General features: G+C 38.7%; 1 protein-coding gene across 1 annotated transcript; it reads left to right on the forward strand.

Moving 5' to 3' along the window:
- The first annotated feature begins 2,206 nt into the window (after window positions 1-2,206).
- KRT25 (keratin 25) lies at window positions 2,207-8,426 on the forward strand. Its single transcript, NM_001346190.1, is given in 8 exon segments — window positions 2,207-2,694; window positions 3,005-3,087; window positions 3,483-3,639; window positions 5,840-6,001; window positions 6,086-6,211; window positions 6,571-6,788; window positions 7,160-7,227; window positions 8,045-8,426. Coding segments are annotated over 8 exon segments (1,353 nt in total). The 5' UTR covers window positions 2,207-2,265; the 3' UTR covers window positions 8,155-8,426.
- Window positions 8,427-15,623: the final 7,197 nt, after the last annotated feature.

The following is a 15,623-nucleotide window of genomic DNA, read 5'->3' on the forward strand; positions in this document are numbered from 1 at the left end:
AGATATCAATTTTCCTCAAATAGCTTTACAGATTTAAGGCAAATCCTGGGATCTTACTGTAATTGAGAAGCTGATTTTAAAATTTATACAAAAGAGCAATGGAGAAAGGATATTTGACTTGATGGCACATAAGAACAAAGTGGAGTACTTGCCTTACCAACTATCAAGTTATATTATGGATCAATAGTAACTAAAGTGATACGGTTCTGGAACAGATAGAAAAATAGTACCACCTGAACCCTCACCTATACGAAGATTTTATTGAGGGCAGAGGAGGCGTTGGGCACTTTCTTTATGACAATGTGGCATTGCAGAGAAAGGATGGCACCACTCAGTAAATAGTGCTGAAATTATTGTTATCCATATTGGAAAAAATGAAATTTGATTCTATATCACAGAATACTCAGAAATCATTCCAAACTACCGAAACCTTAAACATGAAAGGCAAAATGATTAAATGTTTATAAAACAATACAGAAAAATATTTTTATGATTTTGGAGAGTTAACCATTTCTTAAATAAGACAAAATAATCACAATCAAAAAGTAAAGAGTGGTAAACTCAATCTCCTTAAAAATAAGATGATAATGGGTTAATATCCAGAATATATAGTAAACTCCTACAACTCAACAACAACAAAACAATATGATTTTGAAAACTGGCAAACGACTTGAATAGACATTTCTCAGAGAAGATATACAAACAGCTAACAAGCACATAAAAAGATGACCAATGTCACTAATCATTAGAGAAATGCAAATAAAAACTACAAGGAGATACCACCTGATATGCAGGATGGCTGCTATCAAAAAAAGAAAATAACAAATACAGGTGAAGATGCGGAAAAATTGGAACGCTTGTGCACTATTGGTGGGAATGTAAAATAGTGCAGCCACTATGGAAAACAGTGTGGCATTTCCTCAAAAAATTAAAAATAGAATTACCATATGGTCTAGTAATTCCACTTTTGGATCTATTCCTGCGAGAAATGAAAGCAGAGACGAGCAGATACTTGTACACCCATGTTCATAGCAGCATTATTCCCAATAACCAAAAGGTGGACATAACCCAAGTGTCCATTGCCTGATGAATGGCTAAAGAAAATATGATATGTACACGCAATGGAACATTATTCATCCTTAAAAAGAAAGGAAATTCTGATCCATGTACAACATAGATAAACCTTGAAGACATTATGCTAAGTGAAATAAGCCAGTCATGAAAGGACAAATAATGCACGATTCTCCTTACCCCAAGTGCCCAGAACAGTGACTGGAACATAGCTGGTGTTTAATAAATATTTGTCAAATGAATGAATGAATCTGCATGTTCACAACAGCCTCACAGAATAAATACTCATGGAAATTTAGTCCAAAAACCAATTCCCAGATTTTTCAAAAATGTCCATAATATTTAGGGTTTCCAATAAACATATGGAAATCCACGCCCAGTAAATAGTTTACTGATGACTTTCAGCTAAGCTAAACCACAACGAAGTAAAAACAGATGAAATATTTCCTTCCAGGTTTGCTTCAAATTTTGCAGGGTCAGGAAATACATTAATGTCCTTCCGAACGCCCACAACCCATAACAGCAATTAGGGGTGTGTTCCTAATTACCAAAATGGATAAGAGAAGACAACTATGCCTAGACATAAGTAAATGTCAACAAAGTATGACGCATGTCAGCCAAAATGGAAGTCAACTTCCCATCGGAAACAGCAGCAAGAGGAGGAGAAAAACCTGATGATTGAAGGACCAGGTTGGGGAAATAATGATTCCAGTTCTGTTCTCTACTTATGTGGAAAGAATTGTGAAAATAAAAGCAGGAAAATTCTCAGAAACATCAAAATCTGCCTTGGCATAATAGCCCAAAACCGTGACGCCAGATTTTTATTGGGTGGTGGACTGACGAGTTTTATCTTCTAAGGAGGGAAGTGAACAATGACTCACTCACAATTTAGAAGTGTAGTAAGGAACCTGAAATTGCTCCACCCAGACCCATTTCTCAGATAACCACCAACCTGAGGGCAACTGTCCTCCTACAGAATTGAGCCTGGCAAAGTTAGTTACTAATTAGGAAAAGTCATCCAATTATGCTAACTTGCTGAGGCTGGCAAGCCATGTTTTACTCTATGTAGGCAGAATTTCATCCAGAATACACTTGAGAATTGTCTATAAAAAGGCAAACAAGACCACTGAGACGAGAAGGCGCTCCATTCTGGCTTTCACAAATACAGCTCTGCAACACGCCTGCCTGGAAACCATGTCTCTCCGACTTTCCAGTGCATCCAGGAGGGCCGGTCCCTGGCCCACCACAGGATCGCTCAGGCTCTCTGGTGGGGGAGCCAGCTTTGGGGCTGGAAATACTTGCAGCATACCTGGAATTGGAAATGGTTTCTCATGTGCCTTTGGGGGTAGCTCATCCGGAGGAAATGCAGCAGGGAGCAATTCCTGTGCTGGCTTCACTGTGAATGAGGGGGGCCTCCTTTCTGGCAATGAGAAGGTGACCATGCAGAACCTCAACGACCGCCTTGCCTCCTACCTGGAGAATGTGCGTGCTCTGGAGGAGGCCAATGCTGACCTGGAGCAGAAGATCAAGGGCTGGTATGAGAAATTTGGACCTGGTTCTTGCCGGGGACTCGATCACGACTATAGTAGATATTTCCCGATAATCGATGATCTTAAAAATCAGGTAAGAAATTATACTTTGCAATCATTTTTCTGTACTTTTATTTCTAAATGTTCTTTTCCTTTCTTCACTGAATACAAAGGACATTTATCAGCCCTACTTGTAATTTCTTAAAGGAAATTTCAATTTAGCCTTGGAAATAAGCACTAAGTAGGTTCAGTTGGTTAGCTTCTCGATAAAAATGTCACTGACTATCGATAGGAACTATACTAATTTTTATTATTTTCATTTCCTAATCTTTAAAAGAAAACACTCTTTGTTTTCTATTGGTTGTGATACATTGCCTTTAAAAAGTTGAAATCCCCATTTCTAGATTATCGCTTCCACCACCAGCAACGCTAATGCTGTTCTACAGATCGATAATGCCAGGCTGACAGCTGATGATTTCAGACTCAAGTAAGTAGACACACAGAGTAAAAGAATTCATGGAGATTAATGCAAAGCATTAAATTGAATTCATTTTTTGATCCCTCCATTAAATTTAATTCCAACTTTAATTCCAAAACTGTAAAATACTTGGATTTAAAATAAACACTTATTACTTTATTATTCTTCGGCTATGAAATATAAAGTATGAACTGCTATAAAAGCAGCGTGTAATACCCTAGTTCTTTTTCTGTCAAAGAAATACCTCAAAATAAAGAAAATAATTGTTATACAATAAACTTTGAAAATGCCTCTTGTGGCCAAATCTACCCCTTCAAAATTATAGAATTCTAGCATTTGATCATTGATTGGTGACTATTTCTCCAGCCATGTGACAAACTGGAAAATCATTAACACTCTTTAAGGTATGAAAATGAGCTGGCTCTTCACCAGAGTGTAGAGACTGACGTCAATGGGTTGCGCAGAGTTCTGGACGAAATAACCCTGTGCAGAACAGACCTGGAGATTCAGTACGAAACCCTGAGTGAGGAAATGACTTACCTCAAAAAGAACCACAAAGAGGTAAGAGCTGACTGTCCACATTCTGCTGTCCCTCTGCAGAAACTATCCACCCGACAGGACACAATGTACTCAACTTCTTAAATAAGAAATTAGTACTAAAGACCCACTGTGAGGCAGGCATGAGGCCTGGGTCGTCTTTGGAAGTGATGAACTATTTGTGCAGATTCTCCTGTGCTCTCTCATCGAGTTTCCCACGGGAAAAAAAAAGAATCATGTTTTCTAGATCAATCAGAGTGACAAGAGCAGTGTTTGGCTAGGTAATTATAGCTAAGTTAAAATGGCCCACTTAGGAGATTACATCTAATTAGATAAAATAAATATACTTTAAGGACATCCTAAGAAAACTAGGTTTAAATTTCTATATAACAGTGGCAGATTTAAAACACTTAAACATTTACTCCACACATACGTTAAATATATGTAATTAACACATGTTCTTAATAGGTATGGAATAAAAATAATGAAAGTGAAACTAAACTGTTATATAAAAACTTACACCTCCAAATAAAGATACTTCCAAAGTGGTCTCCATTGTAAGCTAGCTTTTAAATCGGATCATATAGCCACTACTCCAAACACATCTTTGGGATTGCTTTCAGAACCACAGTTTTCTGAGAATACCTTTGTTCTTTGAAAATGAACTTGATATTTTTAAACAACCGAAACACTTCAATAGTCAAGCCAAAGGCTTAAAGCAGGAGATCCAGTTAAGAATGTTACTTGATTAGTCACGAGGCTGTCTCGTAAACATAACTACATAAGAACAACATTTATATAAATATACAGGTTCAAGTGTGGTTATAACCCATGTTAGTTACTCAACAAATTTTTGATGAATTGAATGCAATTGATTTTTTTAATGACTCACAGGCAAACCCACACGCATCTTTTTTATCTTTTTCTTTTTCTGCTTGAACTGGGGAAGTTTTCAATAAATCAGATGTAAAAACTCCATCTGGAAATAGAGAAGGTATAGGGACCACCAGGGAGGAAAGGATACAGGAATTGCCTGAGGGACTCGGCGCAGGGAGGGAAAAAAAGCCTCATTATTGTCATTAGAATCAATCCAGGGTCTGGAACACGGGTGGGGAGGAGAGTTTCTGCAGCATAGACATAAACTAATCGGTGTTATTTCAACGTACACACTCTTAGCAGTGAGGTCTGCCGTCCGGTCTTAGAAGTGACTCACTGCGTCCCAACAGCACACACCTCAGGTGGAAGGAGATGTAGACTTTGACTGCAAAACCGATTCCAACTTCTGTGATGCTGATAATAACCACAATAACTAGCGTTCACTTAGCATTTATATTCCAGGTAGTACCGTCGGTCTTATTATGATAGTTCTTTCACATCTTTCAACAACCCAAAGAAGGATTGTTGTTTTTTTTTTTATCCTCAACTTTCAGATAAGAAAATTGAGATTTAAGAAGTTAAGTAACTTTCTGAAATTCACCTAGCCACCACAGGGCAGAGTTAGAATTCACATAGAGGTTTGTCTGACACCAAAGTCCATCGTGACACTATAACGTCCCTGTGTAAGCTTAATAGACAGCTAAGATTCTTTAGAGGATGATATTCTTCCTTTATTAATTGTAAATAAAGAAATATGTTTATAGCCATAAATAAATATAAATATATAAGCATAAATATTTATTTGTTTATAATATTCCAATTGTTCAGAATTGTTCACACTCAGCCCTTCGACCGTGTTCGTGCTGTGTTCAGGATGTAGCTGAATCGAGAACACATCAAAGCTGATCTCTAAGCGACATAAAGACCAGTCCACCAAGTTGGAGACATTTCAGCTATAAGGGAATAGAATAAGAGATAATGGATAACTCATTTTAAACAGCTTGAGGACTTTCATTTGGAAAAGTAACTAAGAATTTTTCTGCACAGTAGAACTAAAACCACTGGGGTGGGATTATAAGAGCAGGGGTTTGATTCGCCGTAATCAAGAAGAGCTCTGAAGCAATTAAAACTCTTCCAGAAAGAAACAGACTACTTCCCGAAGTAGTGAGTTCACTGTCGTTGAAAGTGATGTCAGCTGGACAGGAAATATAAAATGTAGGGGGTGGGGGGATCATTGCGCAGCCTGGGGGGTGGAACCAGATGAACTCTAAGAGCCCTTCCAAAGCTAAGCTTCTGGACTTTCTGTGAGATCCCCGCATAGCCGGGCTGAACACTTTCCTGCCGCTAGGAGATGCAAGTTCTGCAGTGCGCGGCCGGCGGCAACGTGAACGTGGAGATGAACGCGGCGCCCGGCGTGGACCTCACGCTGCTGCTGAACAACATGCGGGCCGAGTACGAAGCCCTCGCCGAGCAGAACCGCAGGGACGCGGAGGCCTGGTTCAACGAGAAGGTGAGTCTCGTCCAGAAAACAATCCCTCTGCCTTTTAGTGACGTTCACAAAACTCAGATTTCTCCCGCGCTTCCGCCTTTTCAGAGCGCTTCACTGCAACAGCAGATCTCTGAGGATGTCGGGGCCACGACCTCAGCGCGGAACGAGCTCACTGAGATGAAGCGCAATCTGCAAACGCTGGAGATTGAACTTCAGTCTCTCTTAGCCACGGTATGAGGAGGACAGTTTCTCACGGTCTCCTAGGTTATCATTTTGAATATGTGCCAGCTGGTTTTAAAGCCCTTACCTATGTCCAGAATATATCCATATTTTTTATAGAATTATCTTAAAACGTAAGAATAGGGCTTATAGGGAGCAGCCAAAATGGTAACACCAATGTCTTTAGGCTTATTCTACCAAAAAGAAAGATTTGCTCATTTTTAAGAGTGTTATACAGCCTTCTTAACTGTGTCAATGTGAAATCTAAAACAATTACAGTAAAGGCGAAGTTAAGAGGAGAAAGTCATATATCAAACCAAATCCTTGCATATCTGTATATCCGTCTCAGGTTCTTTACTGTTTTCTGACAGAAACACTCCCTGGAGTGCTCCCTGACAGAGACGGAAGGCAACTACTGTGCTCAGCTCGCCCAGATCCAGGCTCAGATCGGGGCCCTGGAGGAGCAGCTGCACCAGGTCAGAACCGAGACGGAGGGCCAGAAGCTGGAGTACGAGCAGCTCCTGGACATCAAGGTCCACCTGGAAAAAGAAATTGAGACCTACTGTCTCCTCATCGGTGGAGATGATGGGTAAGCACAATAATGTACAGGGAAGATGTAATATACTGAAATCTGCTTGAAACTTAGACCCCTGGGAAGTGAACATAAATTGAAAAGAGCACATTTAATATCATGAATGCTAAATACTAAACATAGCACGCTACTGCCAAGGTACAAATTAGCAACATCTTACAGAACCAAAATGCAGCACTCCCTGTACTGAAGTTATGGAAATGAAAAATATCACCTCTTGATGCTAAAGCAGAGTGGTTTCAACTGTGTAACCCACCGAAACTGCTCTCGCCAAATAGCCAAAGAAAACGTCCGAGTGAATCTAGAATGGAAGAGGTTCTCTCTCAATCTCTCTCTTCTGTGATGTTTGCAACAATATGTGTTCACAGGGCTTGCAAGTCTGGAGGTTACAAGTCTAAAGATTATGGATCTGGAAATGTGGGAAATCAAGTCAAAGGTAATTAAAGTGAAATTCTGTTTTACTATACTGCTTCATTTTCAATGCACAGCTTGATTGTTTTTGTATTCCTAGGGCTTTACAGATATAATAAAGATTTGTAGTAGATATATAGTGTGTCTAACTTTAGTAATGTGTGTGCTAATTTTAAACAAAGTAATATCTCATCATGGTTTTAGCTAACCAAGAAAGCAAAATTCATCAAAAATGAATCTAGATCATGTCTACTGCATAGTCCACCCTATACAAAAATTCCATTATTCTTTTAATTGATATAATTTCTTATTCCTTTTTTCAATTTTTTTATTGCAGTAAAACACACAGAACATAAAATTTACTATCTTAACCATTTTAAGTGTCCAGTTCCGTGGCATTAAGTATATTCATATTGTAGTGCAACCTTCAACACCATCCATCTCTAGAACTCTTTTCATCTTGCAAAACTGAAACTCTATACCATTAACAATAGCTCCCGGTTCCCTCCTCCTCCCAGCCCCTGGCAACTTCCATTCCACTTTCTCTATGTATAAATTTGACTACTCTAGGTACCTCATATAAGTGGAATCATACAATATGTGTCTTTTTGTGGCTGATTTATTTCACTTAGCATAATATCCTCAAGATTCATTCATGTTGTAGCACGTGTCAGAATTTCCTTCCTTTCTAAGGCTAATATTCCATTGTATGTATAGACCATATTTTGTTTATCCATTCATTCATTGATGGACAGTTGGGTTGCTCCCACATTTCAGCTATTTGTGATTTTATTCATCTTTTTTCAACTCTCTCAAATCTCCTTTTAAATTTTAATTTTTAGATCCGGCCAAAGCCATAGTGGTTAAGAAAGTTCTCGAGGAGGTAGACCAACGCAGCAAAATACTTACCACCAGGCTCCACTCCTTGGAAGAGAAATCTCAAAGCAATTAAGTTGAGACACAAGGGAGAGCATATGCCAAATACTTTCCAAGGAGAGAAGGCATTATATATCTGTCTGGAAAAATGAGCAAGTCTAAGAAAAACGTCTGTCCTCTTGTCTTTCTGTTACTGAAATATGAGCTCTGTCTGGGCAATCAATAACAGGGTCTCTACCCATTCATCTGGAAGAATGTCACATACAAATATGATGACTCATTTGATTACCCTACAGAAAATGTGGTCAATACTTTGTATTCAATAAACTTTCTTCCTTTAGCAAGTTATCACTGTGGTGTTGTCTTACCTGTAAAATGTTCGTGTCTGTGGTACAGATGTATGAACACCTAACAACTTTTCATTTATATGAAAACTTTTAAAAAAATAATTAACGGATTTCCCCCTGGATTTTCATGAGGCTTTCCCAATGATTCAAAGTGAGACAAAGGAAGAAGGAATAAAGACTCCCACCTAAATCCCAATTTGCCATACTTTGACATAATAACATAGTAACATAATGACATATAGCTAAAATGTATACATTTCAGGTTCATTTATAAAATAATAATAGTACTCCTCTCAAGTGGTTATCATAAAAATTAAACAAATAAATTATTGTTAAGTGCACTTATGGAGTAAGTACTCAATGAATGCTTTTATTTTTTAATGCTCAATATTTACAATGATAAATTTTCAAATATCACTTCCTTTTTGAATATATATTTAAATAATATTCTATACGTAAGGGAGATTGAAGCAAAAGTTCTGATTTAGAATTCTAGTTCTATTAATGGAGTCCTCCACTTGTGTTACAAAGTATACTTGATGTTTATAACTCTCTTGATCAATGGATTCATCTCTAATGAAAGGAAATAAATAATAATTTACTCAGATCAAATACTACCCCTAGAAACTTAGTTGACTCTCAGTCTTCTATGGAGGGATTATCCATATTCTAATACGTCCATGAAAATTTGATTTCAGGATACTCTATCCATGAAAATTTGGTTTCAGACTCCACCTGAAAATATTAAGCAAAAAAGATGATGGAATCCTTTAAGGGCATGAGCATTATCCTTGAATCACTTGTATTGTCTTCCTCTAATGAATTTCAGCTAGAAGCCACTAGAGTCAGAATACCTAATTATATCCCCCATCAGGTTATGTGAAACAAAAACATTACAATCTTAGAGAAAATTCCACCTGGAAAAAATATCTTGCAATTGTCTAAATGCTGAAGCAATCTACAGCACTCCTCCCGCCTGTCATCGAATCCTACCTCATCGGAGTGATGATTCCAAAGGCAAACCTTCACACAGTGTATCCATCTGTCAAAGTTCACAGACCTGTACACCTGGAAAGCGTGAATTTTAATATGCATTTGTAAATTACACCTAGACGTGTGCGGGAGCTGCTTCTAGTGTCTCACGAGAACCTATTCTCTGCATCCCTTCCTAGGTCCTCGTTAGTGACGTCACTTTCATAGCTTGAAAGCAGCCATGGAGGAGACATTTACACCAGAGAAATTGGCAAACACTGCAAATTAGGGCTCCCTCCTCCCCTGAGAGCTGGTTATTAATTTTTTTTCTACTCATTTTGATCTTAAGGGTTTTGGGTGGGTTTTTTTTGTTTTTGTTTTTTTTTTGGCAGGCTTTTTTGATGAGAAAGATTGACCATGAGCTAACTTGTTGCCAATCTTCCTTTTTTTTGTTCCCGAAAGCCCCAGTTCATAGTTGTATATCCCAGGTGTAAGTCCTTCTAGCTCTTCTGTGTGGGATGCTGCCACAGCATGGCTTGACAAGCAAGGCATAGGTCCATGCCCAGGATCCAAACCAGCGAACCCCAGGCTGCTGAAGCGGAGCATGCAAACTTAACCAGTATGCCACCAGGCTGGCCCCTAGTTATTAAATATTTACCCCCACATCAATGATTGAACCTCAGTAAAAATGACTTTTAAAAGAAACACACAACGTTTGATCTCTTTCTGCCCTTCTTTCAATAGCTTCCTATTTCACCATAGAATAAAATGAAATGTTTTCCTATGGCCCAGAGGGCCCCATGTGAGCTGGGCCTGCTTATCTCTCTACTCATATCTTATGCTCTCACCCCCACCCTCCATCCTAACCAGATTGCCTTCATTTTATTCCCTGAATACAAGTTCATTCCTGCCTCAGAGACTTGTTCTAGCTGCTCCCTCTGCCTGAAATGCTCTTCCCCAGATCTTCCTATGCTTAGTTCCTTTTTTATCATTTCCATCAAAAGAGCTGTTTCTGGTTGGTGACGTCAGCATCATGGCAGAGTGAGGTCTCTCAGAAATCTTTCCCCTCTGATATACAATGAAAAAAAACCCCACTCCAACAGAGGACATCCAAACACAACACAAAAAATTCTGAGAGATCCACACAGCCATACAATGGAGGGCAGAGAGGCTGGAGGCCCCCCTCAGAGGAGGTGGAACCAGGTAAGAGAAATCTTCGGTCCCTCCCCTAAAGACTGCGATCAGGACCACAGGAGGCCTCCTAGAGGGAAGGAACAGGGGAGGGGACGTTTGTTCACAGGAACATCAAGGACTCTCAAGGGCCCTTGCAGCCTAGAGGGAAGCCCTCTTCCAGGGCAAAAGCTTTCACAGGGGGGTGACCTTATCAAGCCAACACCCCAGGAGAGCAGACAGTGAGAACAGAGGGAGAAAACCCCAAGATCATGGAGGAGAAAGCACTCCTCCCGCCACCTGCTCAGCCTGGCTCCAGCCCCTGGGATTTTTGGCTGAAGGCAGAGGGCTCAGAATACATGGCTCTTGACCCCCACCCAGTGGTGACAGGCAGTAACTGCAACCAAATAACTCCAGGATAAGAAAGAACAGAGCCACTCCATCTAGCAATAGCAAACACTATATTAGCTCTCCAGACCAGAGAGAAAATGACAAGTAGCCAGAAATCAGTCCTGAGGACACAGAAACATGTAATCTAAATGATAAAGAATTAAAAACAGCTATCATTTAAAAACTCAACAAGGGGGGCTGTCTCCGTGGCCGAGTGGTTAAGTTTGCGCGCTCCACTGCGGCGGCCCAGGGTTCAGATCCTGGGCATGGGCATGGACATGGCACCGCTCGTCAGGCCACGTTGAGGTGGCGTCCCACATCCCACAACTAGAAGGACGTGCAACTAAGATATACAACTGTGTACGGGGGGATTTGGGGAGATAAAGCAGGGAAAAAAAATGTTTGGCAACAGTTGTTAGCCCAGGCGCCAATCTTTAAAAAAAAAAAAAAACTCAACAAGGTAAAAGAGAATGTAGAGAAACAATTCAACAAGTTCAGGAGCTACTTCACAAAAGAGATTGAAACTATAAAGAAGAATCAATCAGAAATATTAGCGATGAAAGAGACAATGGAAGAAATAAAACAAAATATGGATTCCCTGAATGCTCAAGCGGACACCATAGATGAGTGTATCAGTATAAGCGAAGATAGACATGTTGAAATGCTCCAGATGGAGGTGGAGAGAGAACGAAGACTAAGAAGAAATGAAGAAAGTCTCCAAGAAACATCCAACTCAATTAGGAAATGCAACATAAGAATTATAGGTATTCAAGAAGAAGAGAAGGAGAATGGAGCAGAAATCTTGTTCAAAGAAACAATAGCAGAGAACTTCCCAAACCTAGGGAAGGAAATCCATGTGGAAGAGGCTACCAGATCTCCTAAACAGGTCAATGTAAAAAGGCCTACTGCAAGGCATATAGTAGTGAAACTGGCAAAACTGAATGACAAAGAAAAAATACTAAGGGCAGCAAGGCAGAAGAAAATAACCTACAAAGGAATCCCCATCAGGCTTTCAGCAGACTTCTCTGTAGAAACCTTACAGGCTATGAGAGACTGGAATGACATATTCAAATCATTGAAGGAAAAAAACTTTCAGCCAAGAATACTCTATCCAGCAAAAACATCCTTCAGATATGATGGAGAAACAAAAACTTTCCCAGACAAACATGAGCTAAGAGAGTTCATAGCCATGAGACCCCCCCTACAAGAAATCCTCAAGAAGGCCCTCATACCTGAAAAAAAAGGGGAGGAGAAAGGGGTTATAAAGCATGGAATAAGGAGTTAAATAGCTAGACAGAATCAGAGCAGGATAGCAAATACTCAAGTATAGCATTAAAGACAAAAGGAAGGAAAAACACCAAAAACAAAGATAATCTTGTCATTTTAACCACAAACTCATAACACAGGATGAAATAAGATGTGAGAAAAACAACTTAGGAGGGGAAGAGGAAAAGGACTGAATCTGTTTAGTCTAAGGAAATTAGAGGCCATCAGAAAGGGACAATCTTATCCACAGGAGCTTGACTACAAACCTCAGGGTAACCACTAAACAAAAAAGCAGAACAGAGACACAAACAATAAATAAGGAGAAAACAAAGAAACACACCATAAAAAACTACATAACTCGATTGGTAGACCAAAATACACAAGACAAGAAACAAAGGAAATACAGGAGAACTGGAAAACAAGTGACAAGATGGCAGCATTAAGCCCTCATATATTGATAATCACCCTAAACGTAAATTGATTGAGTTCTCTGATAAAAAGACACAGAGTGGTGAGATCGATTAAAGAACAAGACCCAACAACATGCTGCCTCCAGGAAACACATCTCAGCTCCAATGACAAACACAGGCTCAAAGTGAAGGGATGGAAGATGAGACTCCAAGCTAATGACAAACAAAAGAAAGCAGATGTTTCAATACTTATATCAGACAAAGTAGACTTCAAGATAAGACAGATAAAGAGAGACAAAGAGGGGGAGTATATAATGATCAAAGGGACATTGCATCGAGAAGAAATAACACTTATAAATATCTATGCACCTAACACTGGAGCACCAAAGTACATAAAGCAACTATCAACAAACCTAAAAGAAGACATTAATAATAACAACACAATAATAGTAAGGGACCTCAACACTCCACTCACATCAATGGATAGATCATTCACATAGAAAAGCAACAAGGAAACAGTGGAATTAAATGAAAAGCTAGACCAGATGGACTTAATAGACGTATATAGAACACTCCATCAAAAAACAGCAGAATACACATTCTTCTCAAGTGCACACGGAACATTCTCAAGAATAGACCACATGTTGGGAAACAAAGCAAGCCTCAGTAAATTTAATAAGATTGAAATAATAACAAGCATTTTTTCCAATCACAATGCTATAAAGCTAGAAATTAATTGCAAGGAAAAAGCTGAAAAAAGGACAAAGATGTGGAAACTAAACAACACACTATTGAACAAGCAATGGATCACTGAAGAAATTAAAGGGGAAATCAAAAAATATCTCGAGACAAACGAAAATCAAAACCTACCATACCAACTCATATAGGATGCAGCAAAAGCCATATTAAGAGGGAAATTCATCACAATACAGGCTCATCTTAACAAACAAGAAAAAGCCCAAATAAGCAATCTCAAACTACACCTAACTGAATTAGAAAAAGAACAAACAAAGCCCAAAGTCAGAAGAAGGACAGAAATAATAAAAATCAGAGCAGAAATTAATGCTATTGAAACAAAAAAGGCAGTAGAAAGGATCAATGAAACAAAGAGCTGGTTCCTTGAGAAGATAAATAAAATTGACAAACCCCTAGCTAGACTTACAAAGAAAAAAAAGAAAGAAAGCTCAAATAAATAAAGTTAGAAATGAAAGAGGAGAAATAACAATGGATACCACAGAAACACTACAGATTATAAGAGAATACTATGAAAAACTATGTGCCAACAAAATGGACAGTCTAGAGGAAATGGATAAATTCTTAGAATCTTACAACCTCCCAAAGCTGAATCAAGAAGAACTAGAGAATCTGAATAGAGTAATCACAAGCAAAGAGATTGAAACAGTAATCAAAAGCATCCCAAATAATAAAAGCCCAGGACCAGACGGCTTTCCTGGAGAATTCTACCAAATTTTCAGAGAAGATTTAATACCTATCCTTCTCGAGCTAGTCCAAAAAATTAGGGAAGATGGAACACGTCCCAACACGTTCTATGAGGCCAACATCACTCTGATACCAAAGCCTGGCAAGGACAACGCAAAAAAGGAAAACTACAGGCCAACATCGCTGATGAACATAGATACCAAAATACTCAACAAAATATTGGTAACCCGAATACAGCAATACATCAAAAAGATCACACATCATGATCAAGTGGGACACAGGGATGGTTCAACACCCACAAATCAATCAATGTGATACACCACGTTAACAAAATGAGGAATAAAAACCACATGATCATCTCAATAGATGCAGAGAAAGCACTTGACAAGATCCAACAGCCATTTATGATAAAAAAAAAAAAATCAACAAAATTGGGATAGAAAGAAATTACCTCAACATAACAAAGGCCATATATGATAAAGCCACAGCCAACATCATACTCAATGGGGAAAACCTGAATGCCATCCTCTGAGAACAGGAACCAGACAAGGATACCCACTATCACCGCTCTTATTCAACATAGTACTGGAGGTTTTGGCCAGAGCAATTAGGCAAGAGAAGAGAATAAAAAGAATCCAAATAGGGAATGAAGAAGTGAAACTCTCACTGTTTGCAGACAACATGATCTTATATGTAGAAAACCCTAAAGAATCCATCAGAAAACTATTAGAAATAATTAACAACTACAGTAAAGTTGCAGGGTACAAAACCAACTTACAAAAATCAGTTGCATTTATATACTCTAATAACGAACTTGCAGAAAGAGAACTCAAGAATACAATTCCACTTACAATCACAACAGAAAGAATACAATATCTAGGAATAAATTTAACCAAGGAGGTGAAGGACTTACACAACGAAAACTATAAGACATTATTGAAAGAAATAGATGATGACATGAAGAGATGGAAAGAGATTCCATGCACATAGATTGGAAGAATAAACATAGTTAAAATGTCCATACTACCCAAAGCCACCTACAGATTCAATGCAATCTTAATCAGAATCCCAATGACATTCTTCACAGAAATAGAGCAAAGAATCCTAACATTCATACAGGGTAACCAAAGACCCCAAATTGCTCAAGCAATACTGAGAAAAAAGAACGACACTGGAGGCATCACAATCCCTGACTTCAAAACATACTACAAAGCCATAGTAATCAAAACAGCATGGTACTGGTACCAAAACAGGCACACTCATCAATGGAACAGAACTGAAAGCCCAGAAATAAAACCACACATATACAGACAGCTAATCTTCGACAAAGGGGCTAAGAACATACAATGGAGAAAAGATAATCTCTTCAATAAATGGTGGTGAGAAAACTGGACAGCCACATGCAAAAGAATGAAAGCAGACCATTATCTCATGCCATACACAAAAATAAACTCAAAATGGACGAAAGACTTGAAGATAAGTCCTTAAACCATAAAAATCCTGGAAGATAATATAGGTTGTACACTCTTTGACATCGAGCTTAAAAGGAT

Source organism: Equus caballus, chromosome 11 (genome assembly GCF_041296265.1).
Source record: "Equus caballus isolate H_3958 breed thoroughbred chromosome 11, TB-T2T, whole genome shotgun sequence".
Taxonomy (NCBI): Eukaryota; Metazoa; Chordata; class Mammalia; order Perissodactyla; family Equidae; genus Equus; species Equus caballus.